The sequence below is a fragment of the Heptranchias perlo genome, chromosome 28 (assembly GCF_035084215.1).
Source record: "Heptranchias perlo isolate sHepPer1 chromosome 28, sHepPer1.hap1, whole genome shotgun sequence".
Classification (NCBI taxonomy): Eukaryota; Metazoa; Chordata; class Chondrichthyes; order Hexanchiformes; family Hexanchidae; genus Heptranchias; species Heptranchias perlo.
The window spans coordinates 161,120-175,612 of record NC_090352.1 but is presented as its reverse complement, the minus strand read 5'-3'; the positions used below and the strand labels follow the sequence as shown (position 1 = coordinate 175,612).

Genomic DNA, 14,493 nt, shown 5'->3' with positions numbered 1-14,493 from the left:
TCTGGTGGGTCTGTCCTGCCGGTGGGACAGGACATACCCAGGGATGGTGATGGAAGAGTCTGGGACGTTGGCTGAAAGGTATGATTCTGTGAGTATGGCTATGTCAGGCTGTTGCTTGACTAGTCTGTGGGACAGCTCTCCCAATTTTGGCACGAGTCCCCAGATGTTAGTGAGGAGGACTTTGCAGGGTCGACTGGGCTTGGTTTGCCTTTGTCGTGTCCGGTGCCTAGTGGTCCGATGCCGGGTGGTCCTCTGGTTTTATTCTTATTATGACTTTTTTTAGCGAGATTGTACAACTGAGTGGCTTGCTCGGCCATTTCAGAGGGCGATTAAGAATCAACCACATTGCTGTGGGTCTGGAGTCACATATAGGCCAGACCGGGTAAGGACGGCAGGTTTCCTTCCTTGAAGATTATAAGTGAACCAGATGGGTTTTTACGACAGTGCGGTAGTTTCATGGCCATCATTACTGATACTAGTTTTTAAATTCCAGATTAATTAGCATGTGTCTGCCTCATTAGCATGTGCCCACCAATGGGCAGGTGTTAGCAATGCTATCGGGCCTGTCAAGTGGAAAGTTGGAGAAGGTGGGGATGTCGGGGTGTGTGTCCACAATTTTCTGGTCCTATCTGCCCGAACTCCACCAGAAAATCACCAGGAGGGGACTGGAAAATCCAGGTCTTTATTTCTATGTCAAGTGAGTTGCGGCTTAAATCAGGGTAATCTCTTGTTAACTGAGCAGAGTGTTTATACATGTATTTATTGCACTGTATAGTATTTTGTCTATATGTTTGATTCTATAAGTAATCTAATTGTAAATACATTTCAGCAGTAGTATTAGTCTGTATAAAGCAAGTCTAATTTTGATATTTTCTGCTCTCTGGATTGACCAGGAAACAAATTTTAGAGTCAGGTGATAGGAACCTCATACAGCAGCAAGTAAAAGATACAGCTTTCAGATTGTAAGGGCTAAGTTCAGGTTACAGAAAATGGCATTGGGTCACTTACATGAGAAAAAGATGCTCTAAAAACACTAAAACATAACACAGAAGGACATAGTATTTACAACCATTCCGCCAGACAGGTCCATGCTGGTGTTTATGCTCCACACGAGTCTCCTCCCTCCCTACTTCATCTAACCCTGGATGTCCTATTCCTTTCTCCCTCATGTGTTTATCCAGCTTCCCCTTAAATACATCTGTACTAGTCGCCTCAACTACTCCTTGTGGGAGTGAGTTCCACATTCTCACCACTCTCTGGGTGAAGAAGTTTCTCCTGAATTCCTCACTGGATTTATTAGTGACTATCTTATATTTATGACCCCTAGTTCTGGTCTCGCCCACAAGTGGAAACATCTTCTCTACGTCTACCCTATCAAACTCCTTCATAATTTTAAAGACCTCTATCAGGTCACCCCTCAGCCTTCCCTTTTCCAGAGAAAAAAGCCCCAGCCTGTTCAGTCTTTCCTGATAATTATATCCTCTCAGTTCTGGTATTGCCTTTGGAAATCTTTTTTGTACTTTCTCCAGTGCCTCTCTATCCCTTTTTATAATATGGAGACTGTGCACTGTACCCCAAGTGTGGTCTAGTTAAGGTTCTTTATAAGTTTAACGTAACCTCTCTGCTTTTCAATTCTATCCCTCCAGAAATGAACCCCAGTGCTTGGTGTGCTTTTTTTTAAATGGCTGAGCACCTTCATAATCACTTTTTGACAAGTTAACAAAATAAAGTTTTATTTGTTTCTTCAGGTGTTATTTTAGAATAACAAATGGAAGAAAATCAGCGAGGGAAAAACTGACCTCAAAACCCATATAAATTCATAAATCGGGGGATATGGGATTGGGCGATATCGAAACGGGGATATGGGATTGGGAGATATGGGATTGGGCGATATGGGATCAGGAGATATGGGATCAGGGGATATGGGATCGTGAGTTATCAGAACAGGGAATATGGGATCGGGGATATGGGATTAGGTGATATGGGATTGGGCGATATCAGATCGGGAGATATGGGATCAGGGGATATTGGATTGGGCAATATGGGATCGGGTGATTTGGGAATGGGCATTATTGCATCAGGAGATATGGGATCGGGAGATATCGGATTGAGTGATATGGGATTGGGCGATATGGGATCGGGGATAATGGATCGTGATATGGGATCGAGAGATATGGTATCGGGATATATGTGACCGGGTGATATCGGGTTGGGTGATATCAGTTATACACCCGCCCGATTATCCTTTCCAGTCGCCCATTATGCCCATGCCGTGGTTGAAAGTTCGGGCCTATGTTTATTATTCTGGCTCCAGCCACTTATGATGGTTGGATCATAAACATTGTTGGAGATTGTGCACTGTTGTGATTTTGCTTTTGGTAAAGAATGCTTGGAGTATGGCCCGAGTCAGCCTTTAAGAAAGCCTTTGACAAGGTGCCACATGGGAGATTGTTAGAGTAGATTAAGGGGTATGGAATTGTGGGGAGGATAGCAAACTGGATTAAAAACCAGTAAGAAGGATAAAACCGGAGAGTAGGAGTTCAGAGCAGTTTCTCCGAGTGGTTGGAAGTATGTAGTGGTGTCCCACAGGGTTCAGTTCTGGGGCCACTTCTGCTCACTGTCTATATCAGTGACTTGGATCTAGGTCTAGAGGAAGTGATGTTCATATTTGCAGCTGATACTAAAATAGGAGGTACAGTTAATTCTTTACAAGTCCAAAGGAAGCAGTAAAAGGATATCAATAAGAATGGGCTAAAAAGTGCAAATGGAATTCAATGTCAGTAAGTGTGAGGTGATGCATTTTGGTAAAATAAATAACAGCGTTGATGATATGTGAATGGGAGTAGGCTCGGTGATGTGGGGGAGCAGAGGCAATTGGGGGCACAGGTTCACAGGACATTAAAGGCAGCACCTCGGGTTAATGAGGCTCCAACAAAGCTGATGGAATTCTAGGTTTTATCACGAGGTTTAGAATATAAAAGCCGAGGTAATAAGACCTCAGTGGGAGTATTGTGTGCAGTTCTGGGCTCCGCACTATAGGAAGAGTGTTGGGTAATGGAGAGGGAACAGCTCAGGTTCACCGGGATGCTGCCTGGTGTGAGGAAATAGAAATATGACGGAAGATTTGAAAACCTGGGGCTTTGTTCATTCGATCAATACAGATTACGGGACGATGTTATAGAAGTGTTTAAAATTATGAAAGGCTGCGACAGGGTAGATAGAAGCAAACTGTTTCCAGTCATTGAGGGGTTAAGAACGAGGGTTCATAGATACAGGATTAAATGTGAGAGATTTAGAACAGAGGGAAGGAGAAACTTCTTCACACAGAGAGTTGTGAGGCTGTGGAATTCACTTCCAGAGTTAGTGATTGAGGCAGAAACAATCTCAACATTGAAGATTAGATTGGAGAGGGGGAAGAGGGAAGTGGGAAAAAGTGGGTAAATGTGATTATCCTCCACACAAGCAAATAGTTCTAAACACCAACACGGGCTCTTTCCATGTTACAATTTCCATATATTTCTTTGTAGCTTTTGACCGATTCACCCTTTGAGGGAAACAAAAAGAGAGGAAGACTGAAAGAGAGTGAAAGATAGAGAGTGAGAGACACGGGTGAGAGACAGAAAGAGAAAGGAAGACAGAAGAAGAGAAAGACAGAGTGAGAAGCAGAAAGAGAGTGAGAGGCAGAAAGCGAGGGGAGGACAGAAAGAGAGAGGGACAGAAAGAGAGAGAGAGAAGACAGAGAGACAAAAATCGTGAGAAAAAGAGAGAGAAGGCAGAGAGAGAGAGATAAAGGGTCAGAGACAGAAAGAGAGACAGAAAGAGAGACAGAAAGAGAGAGAAGACAGAAACATTTCTGTTTTCTTCAGATCAGCATCCTCCATGACTTTCTGCATAGGTTTCATAGTTGATCGGAAGAGATCCATATTCAGTTCTTCAAACTTTGCACGAGTTAAAGTTTCAGAGAAAGAGAGAGAAGACAGAAAGAGAGAGAAGACAGAAAGAGAGAAAAGACAGAAAGAGTGAGAGACAGAAAGAGAGAGAAGACAGAAAGAGAGAGAAGACAGAAAGAGTGAGAGATGGAAAGAGTGAGAGACAGAAAGAGAAGACAGAAAGAGAGAGAAGGCAGAAAAAGTGACAGATGGAAAGAGTGAGAGACAGAAAGAGAGAAGACAGAAAGAATGAAAGTCAGAAAGAGAGACAAAATGAGAGAGAAGATGGAAAGAGTGAGAGAAGTCAGAAAGAGAGAGAAGACAGAGTGAGAGACAGAAAGAGAGAGAAGGCAAAAAATGAGGACAGAAAGAGTGAGAGACAGAAAAAGAGAGAGACAGAAAGAGAGAGTTATAGGAAGAGAGAAACAGGCATTGTTTTATTTTTCTCCTTGTCCACGAATAAAACCACAGCAGGTTCATTTGTTATACGATAGAAAACGCACATGGAGGATGTAAGCTGCCGCGTTCATTAAGTATTCAATGGACTGACGCTCAACTTACCCTCAGAGATGTTGTAACCCTGTCCTTCAGCAAACTGATCAGAGTTGATTGCTTGCAGTTCCTCCCACCCTGCCATTGCCACCTGCACTGTGTACTGTTATGAAGCAGTCTGCTGTTACCGTTTCCAGAGGCCTGTCTGGGAGACGGAACATGAAGTCTTATATCACTATTGCTTCTGATTTTGATTGGCAGATGCCAGTTCTGTTTAACCCACGCAGTGCTGATTACATGGGACCAGATAGGGTGGATAGAGAGAAACTATTTCCGCTGGTTGGGGATTCTAGGAGTAGGGGGCACAGTCTAAAAATTAGAGCCAGACCTTTCAGGAGCGAGATTAGAAAACATTTCTACACACAAAGGGTTGTAGAAGTTTGGAACTCTCTTCCGCAAACGGCAATTGATACTAGCTCAATTGCTAAATTTAAATCTGAGATAGATAGCTTTTTGGCAACCAAAGGTATTAAGGGATATGGGCCAAAGGCAGGTATATGGAGTTAGATCACAGATCAGCCATGATCTTATCAAATGGCGGAGCAGGCACGAGGGGCTGAATGGCCTACTCCTGTTCCTATGTTCCTATTACATTGGTTACTATACTTCTGTTTAAACCTCAAGGGTATCTGGTTTTCCAAGGTTGACGATCTCAGTAGGAATGGGTCTTGCCACTTTCAATATTTAAAAAGAAAATTCAGAGTCCATTTCTGAAACCATATTCCAGTATTATAAAACCAAAAGAGATGGGCGTAGGATCCATTTAACCATTTTCCTGTATTTTTAAAACAAACTTAAGAATTATAAGCCTGGAGCTCCTTTGAAAGAACTTGAATTTATACAGTGCCTTTCACGATATCAGGATGGCCCAAAGCGCTTCACAGCCAATGAAGTAGTCACTGTTGTAATGTAGGAACCACAGCAGTCAATTTGCGCACAGCAAGATCCCACAAACAGCAATGTGATAATGACCAGATAATCTGCTTTAGTGATGTTGACAGTGGGATAAATATTGGCCAGGACACCAGAGAGAAGCCCCCTGCTCTTCTTCAAATAGTACCATGGCATCATTTCCATCCACCTGAGAGGGCAGACAGGGCCTCGGTTTAATATCTCATCTGACAAACGACACCTCAGTGCAGCACTCCCTCAGCACTGCACTTAAGTGTCAGCCGGGATTCTGTGCTCAAGTCTCTGGGGTGGGACTTGAACCCACAAGAGGTGAGGGTGCAACCACTGAGCCACCGCTGGTACTTTCATGGATCAGCTGATTAAGGCAGTTAGTAGTTTAACCAGGCAGACTAGGCAGGCTGCTGATTCCATTCCTGGGCTATGCTGAGCTCGCTGATCTTAGCTGGAATGAGAGTAAGGGCTATAATTGACCTCAGCACCTTCCCCTCGGGAGAAGAAAAATCAGCCAAGGTTTCTGTTCCTGCTCAGTATCCAGAAACTTCTGCAGGAAAGATTGCAAAGTGCCAATGTTAGGGCAAGATCATATTTTACAGTGATGCCCTCCACAGTTGAATAGTCTGCAACACTCAATGTCTAGACTCACATGTGATGTAGGCTGGTCAGTGCAAGGTAGTAGGGGCTGCCAGCAGGAGATCAATGTTTACTTAGGAGGAGGAGAATGGTGTGATTGTTCAGATGAGCACTGGCCCATTCACAATCTCTAAAATAAACTGCAACTAATATTTGTATTTGTGCCTGTTCCATGTGGCCAGACTTGAGACTGGGGGTAACCCAGTGCTGAGATCATGCATTTGTGACACTGACTGTTTGAGCAAGGGGATAAAAAGCAGCAAAGTCGAAAGAACTCTGAAAATAAAAATATTTTCAAAAGGAAACATTTAAACTAAACCCACGGATGTGCTGAATGTTCAAGGGCTTCCCATCGACAGCAACACTCTCCCTTTGCCTGTGAAAGTCAAGTTTCATCAATTTCCTGTGCTGCCCTAATAAGATTAAAGAAGGGAATGAGAAAAGGCCTTCTGGTTTATGCCGCCATTCCCTTCACACACATCACGTACAATCTGCACTGTCCAGCCACTATCCACTCGGTCTCCCGAGCAACGCCTTGCTTTATAACCTTTCACCTCGGCCCCCGAGAGAGGCATTAGAATCTGTTTAGGATATTGGCGGTTATAAGGATGAGCTGCTCTATGGAAGTGATACTCGGACCGTGGATGAGTCACCTGTGGTTATGGATGGATTTCCAGAAGGCATTTGATAAGGTGGCACATAAGAAACTTATTACAAAATGTAAGGCTCAAGTTATTAAAGGCAGTGTAGTCGTGTGGATAATGGGTGGATGGAGACAGAAAGTAATAGTGAGAATCAATGGATGATTTTCAGATGTGGGCAGTGGTGGGCTCAAAGATCTGTGGTGGCACCTCTTCTGTTCTCCATTTATTTAAATGATTTGGACATCGGTACGGGAGGAATCTAAGTCTGATGATGATACAAATTAGGGGGTCTGGTCAGAGTGGGGAAGAATTCAGGAGACTGCAACAGGCCAGTGACAGGCACTCTGATGATCAGTGCTTCATCAGTGACGGGCATCACGAGAGAAGGAAAGCTGAGGAGTAGTGATGGGGAAGGGTGGGAATTGGACGGGAGGTAAAGTATCAGAGAAGGGAGAGATGAATTGTGGCATGGCCAGAGGAAGAGAGGAGAATGGCCTGAGAGAGGCTGAAAAAAAGGGAGATAGAAGTAGGAACATCGGAACAGGAGGAGGCCATTCAGCCCCTCGAGCCTGTTCCACCGTTCAATTGGATCATGGTTGATCTGTATCTTAACTCCATCTACCCGCCTTGGTTCTGTAACCCTAACAAAAATCGATCAATCTCAGTTTTGAAATTTTCAATTGACCCCCAGACTCGACAGCTTTTTTAGGAAGAGAGTTCCAGATTTCCACTCCCCTCTGTGTGAAGAAGTGCTTCCTGACATCACCCCTGAATGGACTCTCCCACCAGAGGAAATAGTTTCTCTCTATCCACCCTATCAAATCCTTTAATCATCTTAAACACCTCAATTAGATCATCCCTTAATCTTCTATATTCTCCGAACCTCTCTCCTTCAGCCAGGGAAAAGGCATAAGAAGCAGTTCACGTTAACAAAAAATATTAGGCAAGCTAAAATGAAATTAGAAAGAAGCACAGTTGAATGCAGCCAAAATAATAGGAGACCATTTTTTGATTACGTTTGAAATCAGAGGTCGGTCCAAGAACAAATTGGGTTTTTTCTGAGTGACTCGGGCAGGATTACAGATAAAGGCAAGTGGGTGGCAGAAGAGTTAAACAGGTGCTTTATGTCTGTGCAAACGATAAAGTATAACATGAGTGGGTGAAGGTTAAAGGTGACAGGAAGGAGAAACATGGCAACAGTCAATGCCCACTCCCTAAAGGTTCCACCATGTCCTTACGGGTATTTGTAATTCTCAGGATGTGGACGTCGCTGGTGAGGCCGGCATTTATTGCCCATCCCTAATTGCCCTTGAGAAGGTGGTGGTGAGCCGCCTTCTTGAACCGCTGCAGTCCGTGTGGTGACGGTTCTCCCACAGTGCTGTTAGGAAGGGAGTTCCAGGATTCTGACCCAGCGACGATGAAGGAACGGCCGATATAAGTCGATCATAAGTATCTCAAAAGTCGTCACCTGAGCCACAGCAACCTTCCACCTCCAGAGCTGAAGCCAATGGGGCAGCACCTTGTAGGTAACAGATTGCTTAAGAAAGGTGCTATGGCTCACAGCTATTTGTAGGCATTTGTGTAAGACAGTAAAATTATAAACCATTCTGAGATCTTTGTGTGCAGTGTTCCTGTAGTAGCTGGAGACCCTGCCACCTCACCTATCATGAGTATCAATGTTGGTCTTTGGGCGACTGTAGTTTATTGGAGGGTGGAAGGACTGGGACAGATGTTGGACAGGATGGTTAACGCAGAGGGAGCAGGGACTGTTCAGTGAGCTACTGTAGAAGAGCTCTGGCTGCAGGCTGACGTTGGTCCCTCCTGCTCCTTCACCATCCTTGAAGTTACTGTGTCGTCTTCATCGTCAGGTTGAAGGTCCTCATCCAATGGTGGCTCCACGTGTTGTCCCTGTTGCAGAGCCAAGTTATGCAGCATGCAACAGCCCACTATCACACGGGACACTCTCTCTGGCCTTTATTGGAGGAAGCCCTCAGACCTCACCAGGCAGTGGAATCATTGCTTGAGCACTCCAATGGTCTGCTCGATGAAAGCTCTCGTTGATCTGTGCATCTGGTTCCAGTGCAATTTGACCGGAAAGCGTGGGTTTCTGAGAGGAGTCATGAGCCAAGTGAGCAGGCAACAGATTTTGACCCCAAGCAGCCAACTTCTCACTTGCTGAGCAAGGGTAAAGAGTGGGGGGGATGGAAGTTTGGCACAAGATAAAAGCATCATGGGAATTGCCAGAATAGCGAGCACAGACCTGCAAGATGTGCGGCAGGTGATCACACACCAGTTGTACATTAATAAATGGAATGCGATTCCGGAGGGCAGCAGGCTTGTTTGCAGGAGCCCACCTGGTGATGTGTGTGCAGTCAATGAGGCCGTGGACTCGGGGCAAGTCTCCAATCTGCGTGAACCCAGAACCCTATCCCGCGGTTTCCAATTGTCTATGGGGAACTGTGATGGAAGTGTTTGCTTCAGCAAACCTAGCATGTTACCTGCTTAATACAAGCATAGACTGCCGACTGACTGATGTTACTAATATCCGCTGTTGTAGTCTGGAAAGAGTTGGAGGAAAAGGAGTTGAGGGCCGGGGTAACCTTGACTGCAGCAAACAATGGCGAGCTAGCTGTGGCAGTGAGTTCCAGGTCTAGCTGCAGGAGGCAACATGGGTCTGTTTCAGTCTCCCTGGAGCAGCACGGCCTCCTTACACACCTCTCCTCGAAGGGTGAGTATGTAACTCTGGGCCTGTGCACCTATTGGGAGGGTGAGGATGCGTGCGAGCTCTCCTCCTCCTCTGTGGTCTCCCTGATGCTCCGTCTTAACCTACCGCCTGTTGCTGCTCCACTCAGAATTGAAAGGCCAAAAGGATTCCCATTTACAGGATGAACATTGCCAGGCACCTCTTCAGCTGCCTGAACATTGTCCTGCCACTAAAACCAGCACTTCTACATCCAACCACTGAGAAATAGAAGCAAGATGCCAAATGATCAGTAATTTAAAATTAGAGCAGGTGGGTGCCCCTCTAAATAAAAAGAAAGAAAGAAAGACTTGCATTTCCACAGTGCCTTTCATGATCTCAGGACATCCCAATGTGCTTTGGAAAATTGGAAAATGTGAGGTTATGCACTTTGGCAGGAAAAATCAGAGAGCAAGTTATTAGCTTAATGGCGAGAAACTGGAAAGTACTGCAGTACAAAGGGATCTGGGGGTCCGAGTGCAAGAAAATCAAAAAGTTAGTATGCAGGTGCAGCAGGTGATCAAGAAGGCCAACGGAATGTTGGCTTTTATTGCTCGGGGGATAGAATATAAAAACAGGGAGGTATTGCTGCAGTTATATAAGGTATTGGTGAGACCGTACCTGGAATACTGCATACAGTTTTGGTCTCCATACTTAAGAAAAGACATACTTGCTCTCGAGGCAGTACAAAGAAGGTTCACTCGGTTAATCCCGGGGATGAGGGGGTGGACATATGAGGAGAGGTTGAGTAGATTGGGACTCTACTCATTGGAGTTCAGAAGAATGAGAGGCGATCTTATTGAAACATATAAGATTGTGAAGGGGCTTGATCGGGTGGATGCGGTAAGGATGTTCCCAAGGATGGGTGAAACTAGAACTAGGGGGCATAATCTTCTTCACTCAGAGGGTGGTAGGTCTGTGGAATTTGCTGCCCCAGGAAGCTGTGGAAGCTACATCATTAAATAAATTTAAAACAGAAATCGACAGTTTCCAAGAAGTAAAGGGAATTAGGGGTTACGGGGAGCGGGCAGGAAATTGGACATGAATTTAGATTTGAGGTTAGGATCAGATCAGCCATGATCTTATTGAATGGCGGAGCAGGCTCGAGGGGCCGATTGGCCTACTCCTGCTCCTATTTCTTATGTTCTTATGTTCTTATGCTTTACAGCCAATTAAGTGCTTTTTTGAGGTGTAGTCACTGTTGTAAGAAATGTGACAGCCAATTTGCGCACATCCAGCACTGTGATAATGACCAAATAATCTGGGGGTTTTTAGGTGTTGGTTGAGGCCAGGACACTGAGTACTCCCCTGTTCTTTTTTTTAATAGCGCTATGGGATCTTTTACATCCACCTGAGAGTCTCATCTGAAAGACGGCACCTCCGACAGTGCAGCACTCCCTCAGTACTGCACTGGGAGTGTCGACCTGGATTATAAGTATATTTAAATATATTTATTAAGCTCTCGCCACTTTCCCATCTAACTCGTGACCCACTCAAACATTGCAGTGGGCGGCTTCCAACGGGAACTCAGTCATTCACGACGTTCGTCCCGTTACCGTCCCATTCAAACCGAGACACGGACACGTTTCTCAATTCGACCTGATTGATAGAGGACATGGAGGGCGATATTGTTGGGGTTTGTGCCAGTGGAGTGGAAGGGTTCATTACCTCACCCTGTGCGCCGTGGGGCAGTTATAGACCAATAATTCTCTTTTCTGTACCGCAAAAGTCTTTTCAATCGTCCACTTGCTCGGTTTCAGCCACTCCTAACCAAACTCCATCGCTGTGAGTAATCGGGTTTCACCGATGGGCAATCTGCAATGGCCGCCAAACTTGATCTCAGCCTATTGTAGAGTCATAGAGTCATAGAGTTATACAGCACGGATAGAGGCCCTTCGGCCCATCGTGTCCGCGCCGGCCATCAGCCCTGTCTACTCTAATCCCATATTCCAGCATTTGGTCCGTAGCCTTGTATGCTATGGCATTTCAAGTGCTCATCCAAATGCTTCTTGAATGTTGTGAGGGTTCCTGCCTCCACAACCCTTTCAGACAGTGAGTTCCAGACTCCAACCACCCTCTGGGTGAAAAAGTTCTTTCTCAAATCCCCTCTAAACCTCCCACCTTTTACCTTGAATCTATGTCCCCTTGTTATAGAACCCTCAACGAAGGGAAAAAGCTCCTTAGTATCCATCCTATCTGTGCCCCTCATAATTTTGTACACCTCAATCATGTCCCCCCTCAGCCTCCTCTGCTCCAAGGAAAACAGACCCAATCTTCCCAGTCTCTCTTCATAGCTGAAGCGCTCCAGCCCTGGTAACATCCTGGTGAATCTCCTCTGCACCCTCTCCAAAGCGATCACATCCTTCCTGTAGTGTGGCGACCAGAACTGCACACAGTACTCCAGCTGTGGCCTAACCAGTGTTTTATACAGCTCCATCATAACCTCCTTGCTCTTATATTCTATGCCTCGGCTAATAAAGGCAAGTATCCCATATGCCTTCTTTACCACCTTATCTACCTGTTCCGCCGCCTTCAGGGATCTGTGAACTTGCACACCAAGATCCCTCTGACCCTCTGTCTTGCCTAGGGTCCTCCCATTCATTGTGTATTCCCTTGCCTTGTTAGTCCCTCCAAAGTGCATCACCTCGCACTTTTCCGGGTTAAATTCCATTTGCCACTGTTCCGCCCATCTGACCAACCCATCTATATCGTCCTGCAGACTGAGGCTATCCTCCTCGCTATTTACCACCCTACCAATCTTTGTATCATCAGCGAACTTACTGATCATACCTTTTACATTCATATCCAAGTCATTAATGTAGACCACAAACAGCAAGGGACCCAGCACCGATCCCTGTGGTACCCCACTGGCCACAGGCTTCCAGTCACAAAAACAACCTTCGACCATCACCCTCTGCCTTCTGCCACTGAGCCAGTTTTGTATCCAAAGTGCCAAGGCACCCTGGATTCCATGGGCTCGTACCTTCTTGACCAGTCTCCTGTGGGGGACTTTATCGAAGGCCTTACTGAAATCCATGTATACCACATCCACTGCGTTACCCTCATCCACACGCCTAGTCACCCCCTCAAAAAATTCAATCAAATTAGTCAGACATGATCTTCCCTTGACAAAGCCATGTTGACTATCCCTGATTAATCCTTGCTTCTCCAAGTGGAGACTAATTTTGTCCTTCAGAATTTTTTCCAATAATTTTCCTACCACTGATGTTAGGCTCACTGGCCTGTAGTTCCCCGGTTTTTCCCTACTCCCCTTCTTGAATAATGGTATTACATTAGCGGTTCTCCAGTCCTCTGGCACATCCCCTGTGGCCAGAGAGGTTCTGAATATATGTGTCAGAGCCCCCGCAATCTCCTGTCTGGGATTCATTGTGAATTCAGCCCTCTGGCAGTCACATACGTTGATCTCCATGCAGCCTTTGATCCTGTGGATACAAACGCCCGATGAAAGCCTCTTAAGGCATCAGCCTCCCTGACATCCTCCTGAGGCTCATTCAAGATCTACGTAATGACTCAGGAGCACGGATCTGATTGGGGAACCATGAGTCTGCGCGGTTCTACACCAGATCCGAAGGAAGGCAGGGATCCATCGTGACCCCAAACCTGTTCTGTCATGCAATGGACTCTATCCTCGACCACATCTCTGCAAATATCGGCATTACCGTCGATCTGGACGGTGGGATGACGTTGCCCTTCCTCGGGCAGACATACATGATCCCAGAGACCATTGGAGATCTTCCAGCACGAGGCAGCCACCTTCAGGCTCCTGGCTCCATGGGAAAGGACAAAAGTCCCAAGTATCTGTGTAAACTCCGTGATACAAGGCATTCAGGCTGACAACATGTGGAGGCAGTGGATGACTCTATCATCAGATGCCATAGGGAGACAGACATACTGAGGAGGATTGGCTGAGCAGCTTCAGCAATGAAGGACCTGCAGAGTGTCTGGAGTAAAAGAATGTGAAAATCCCTCTGAAAGCCCAGATCTACCAGACCTGTGACTTCCGACACTTCTCCATTCATTTGAACCATGGCCGCTGCTTAAACAAGACATCAACAGACTGGAAGCATTCCCCACATCCCTTCAGCAACGACTGCTGGGAATTAGATGGTTCAAGATCGTCTGCAACACAGATGGAACAACGAGAGCCGGACTTGAGGGGATTGCAGTCATTGTCAATCATCATCACCAGTCACTCATAAGGCTATAAGAGATAGGAGCAGGAGTAGGCCATTCGGCCCCTTGAGCCTGCTCCGCCATTTAATGAGATCATGGCTGATCTGATTTTTACCTCAACTCCACTTTCCCGCCTTTTCCCCATATCCTTTGACTCCCTTGCTGATCAAAAATTTGTCTAACTCAGCCTTGAATGTATTCAATGACTCAGCCTCTACAGCTTTTTGGGGTAAAGAATTCCAAAGATTCACAACCCTCTGGGAGAAGAAATTCCTCCTCATTTCCATCTTAAACGGGCGACCCCTTATTTTGAGACTATGCCCCCATGAGGGGTAACATCCTCTCAGCATCTACCCTATCGAGTCCTCTCAGAATCTTGTATGTTTCAATAAGATCTCCTCTCATTCTTCTAAACTCCAATGAGTATAGACCCAACCTGTTCAATCTTTCCTCATAAAACAACCCTTCCACACCCGGAATCAACTTAATGAACCTTCTCTGAACCGTCTCCAATGCAAGTATGTCCTTCCTTAAATAAGGGCACCAGAACTGTACGCAGTACTCCAGGTGTGGTCTCACCAGCACCCTGTACAGTTGTAGCATGACTTCCCTGCCTTTATACTCCATCCCCCCTGAAATAAAGGCCAATATTCCATTTGCCTTCCCAATTACTTACTGCACCTGTATGCTAACATTTTGTGTTTCATGTACGAGGACATCCAGATCCCTCTGTACCACAGCATTTTGTAGTATTTCTCCATTCAAATAAGACTTTGTTTTTTTATTTTTCCTCCCAAAGTGGATGACTTCACATTTTCCCACATTATATTCCATCTGCCAAATTTTTGCCCATTTGCTTAACCTGTCAATATCCCTTTGCAGACACTTTGTG

General features: G+C 45.6%; 1 protein-coding gene across 2 annotated transcripts in view; it reads right to left on the bottom strand.

Annotated features, from left to right (window-relative positions):
- Positions 1-14,493, bottom strand: part of LOC137344767 (carbohydrate-responsive element-binding protein-like) — a 400,141-nt gene that overhangs the window by 240,707 nt on the left and 144,941 nt on the right. Inside the window, exon 1 of one of the 2 annotated variants that reach the window (XM_068007893.1) lies at positions 4,491-4,581. The exons of the other annotated variant lie outside the window; for it this stretch is intronic. Within the exon in view, the coding sequence (XP_067863994.1) occupies positions 4,491-4,566 (76 nt within the window). The 5' untranslated portion in view covers positions 4,567-4,581. Of the gene's footprint in view, positions 1-4,490; positions 4,582-14,493 lie in introns of those variants that run through there. 2 annotated transcript variants of the gene reach the window in all.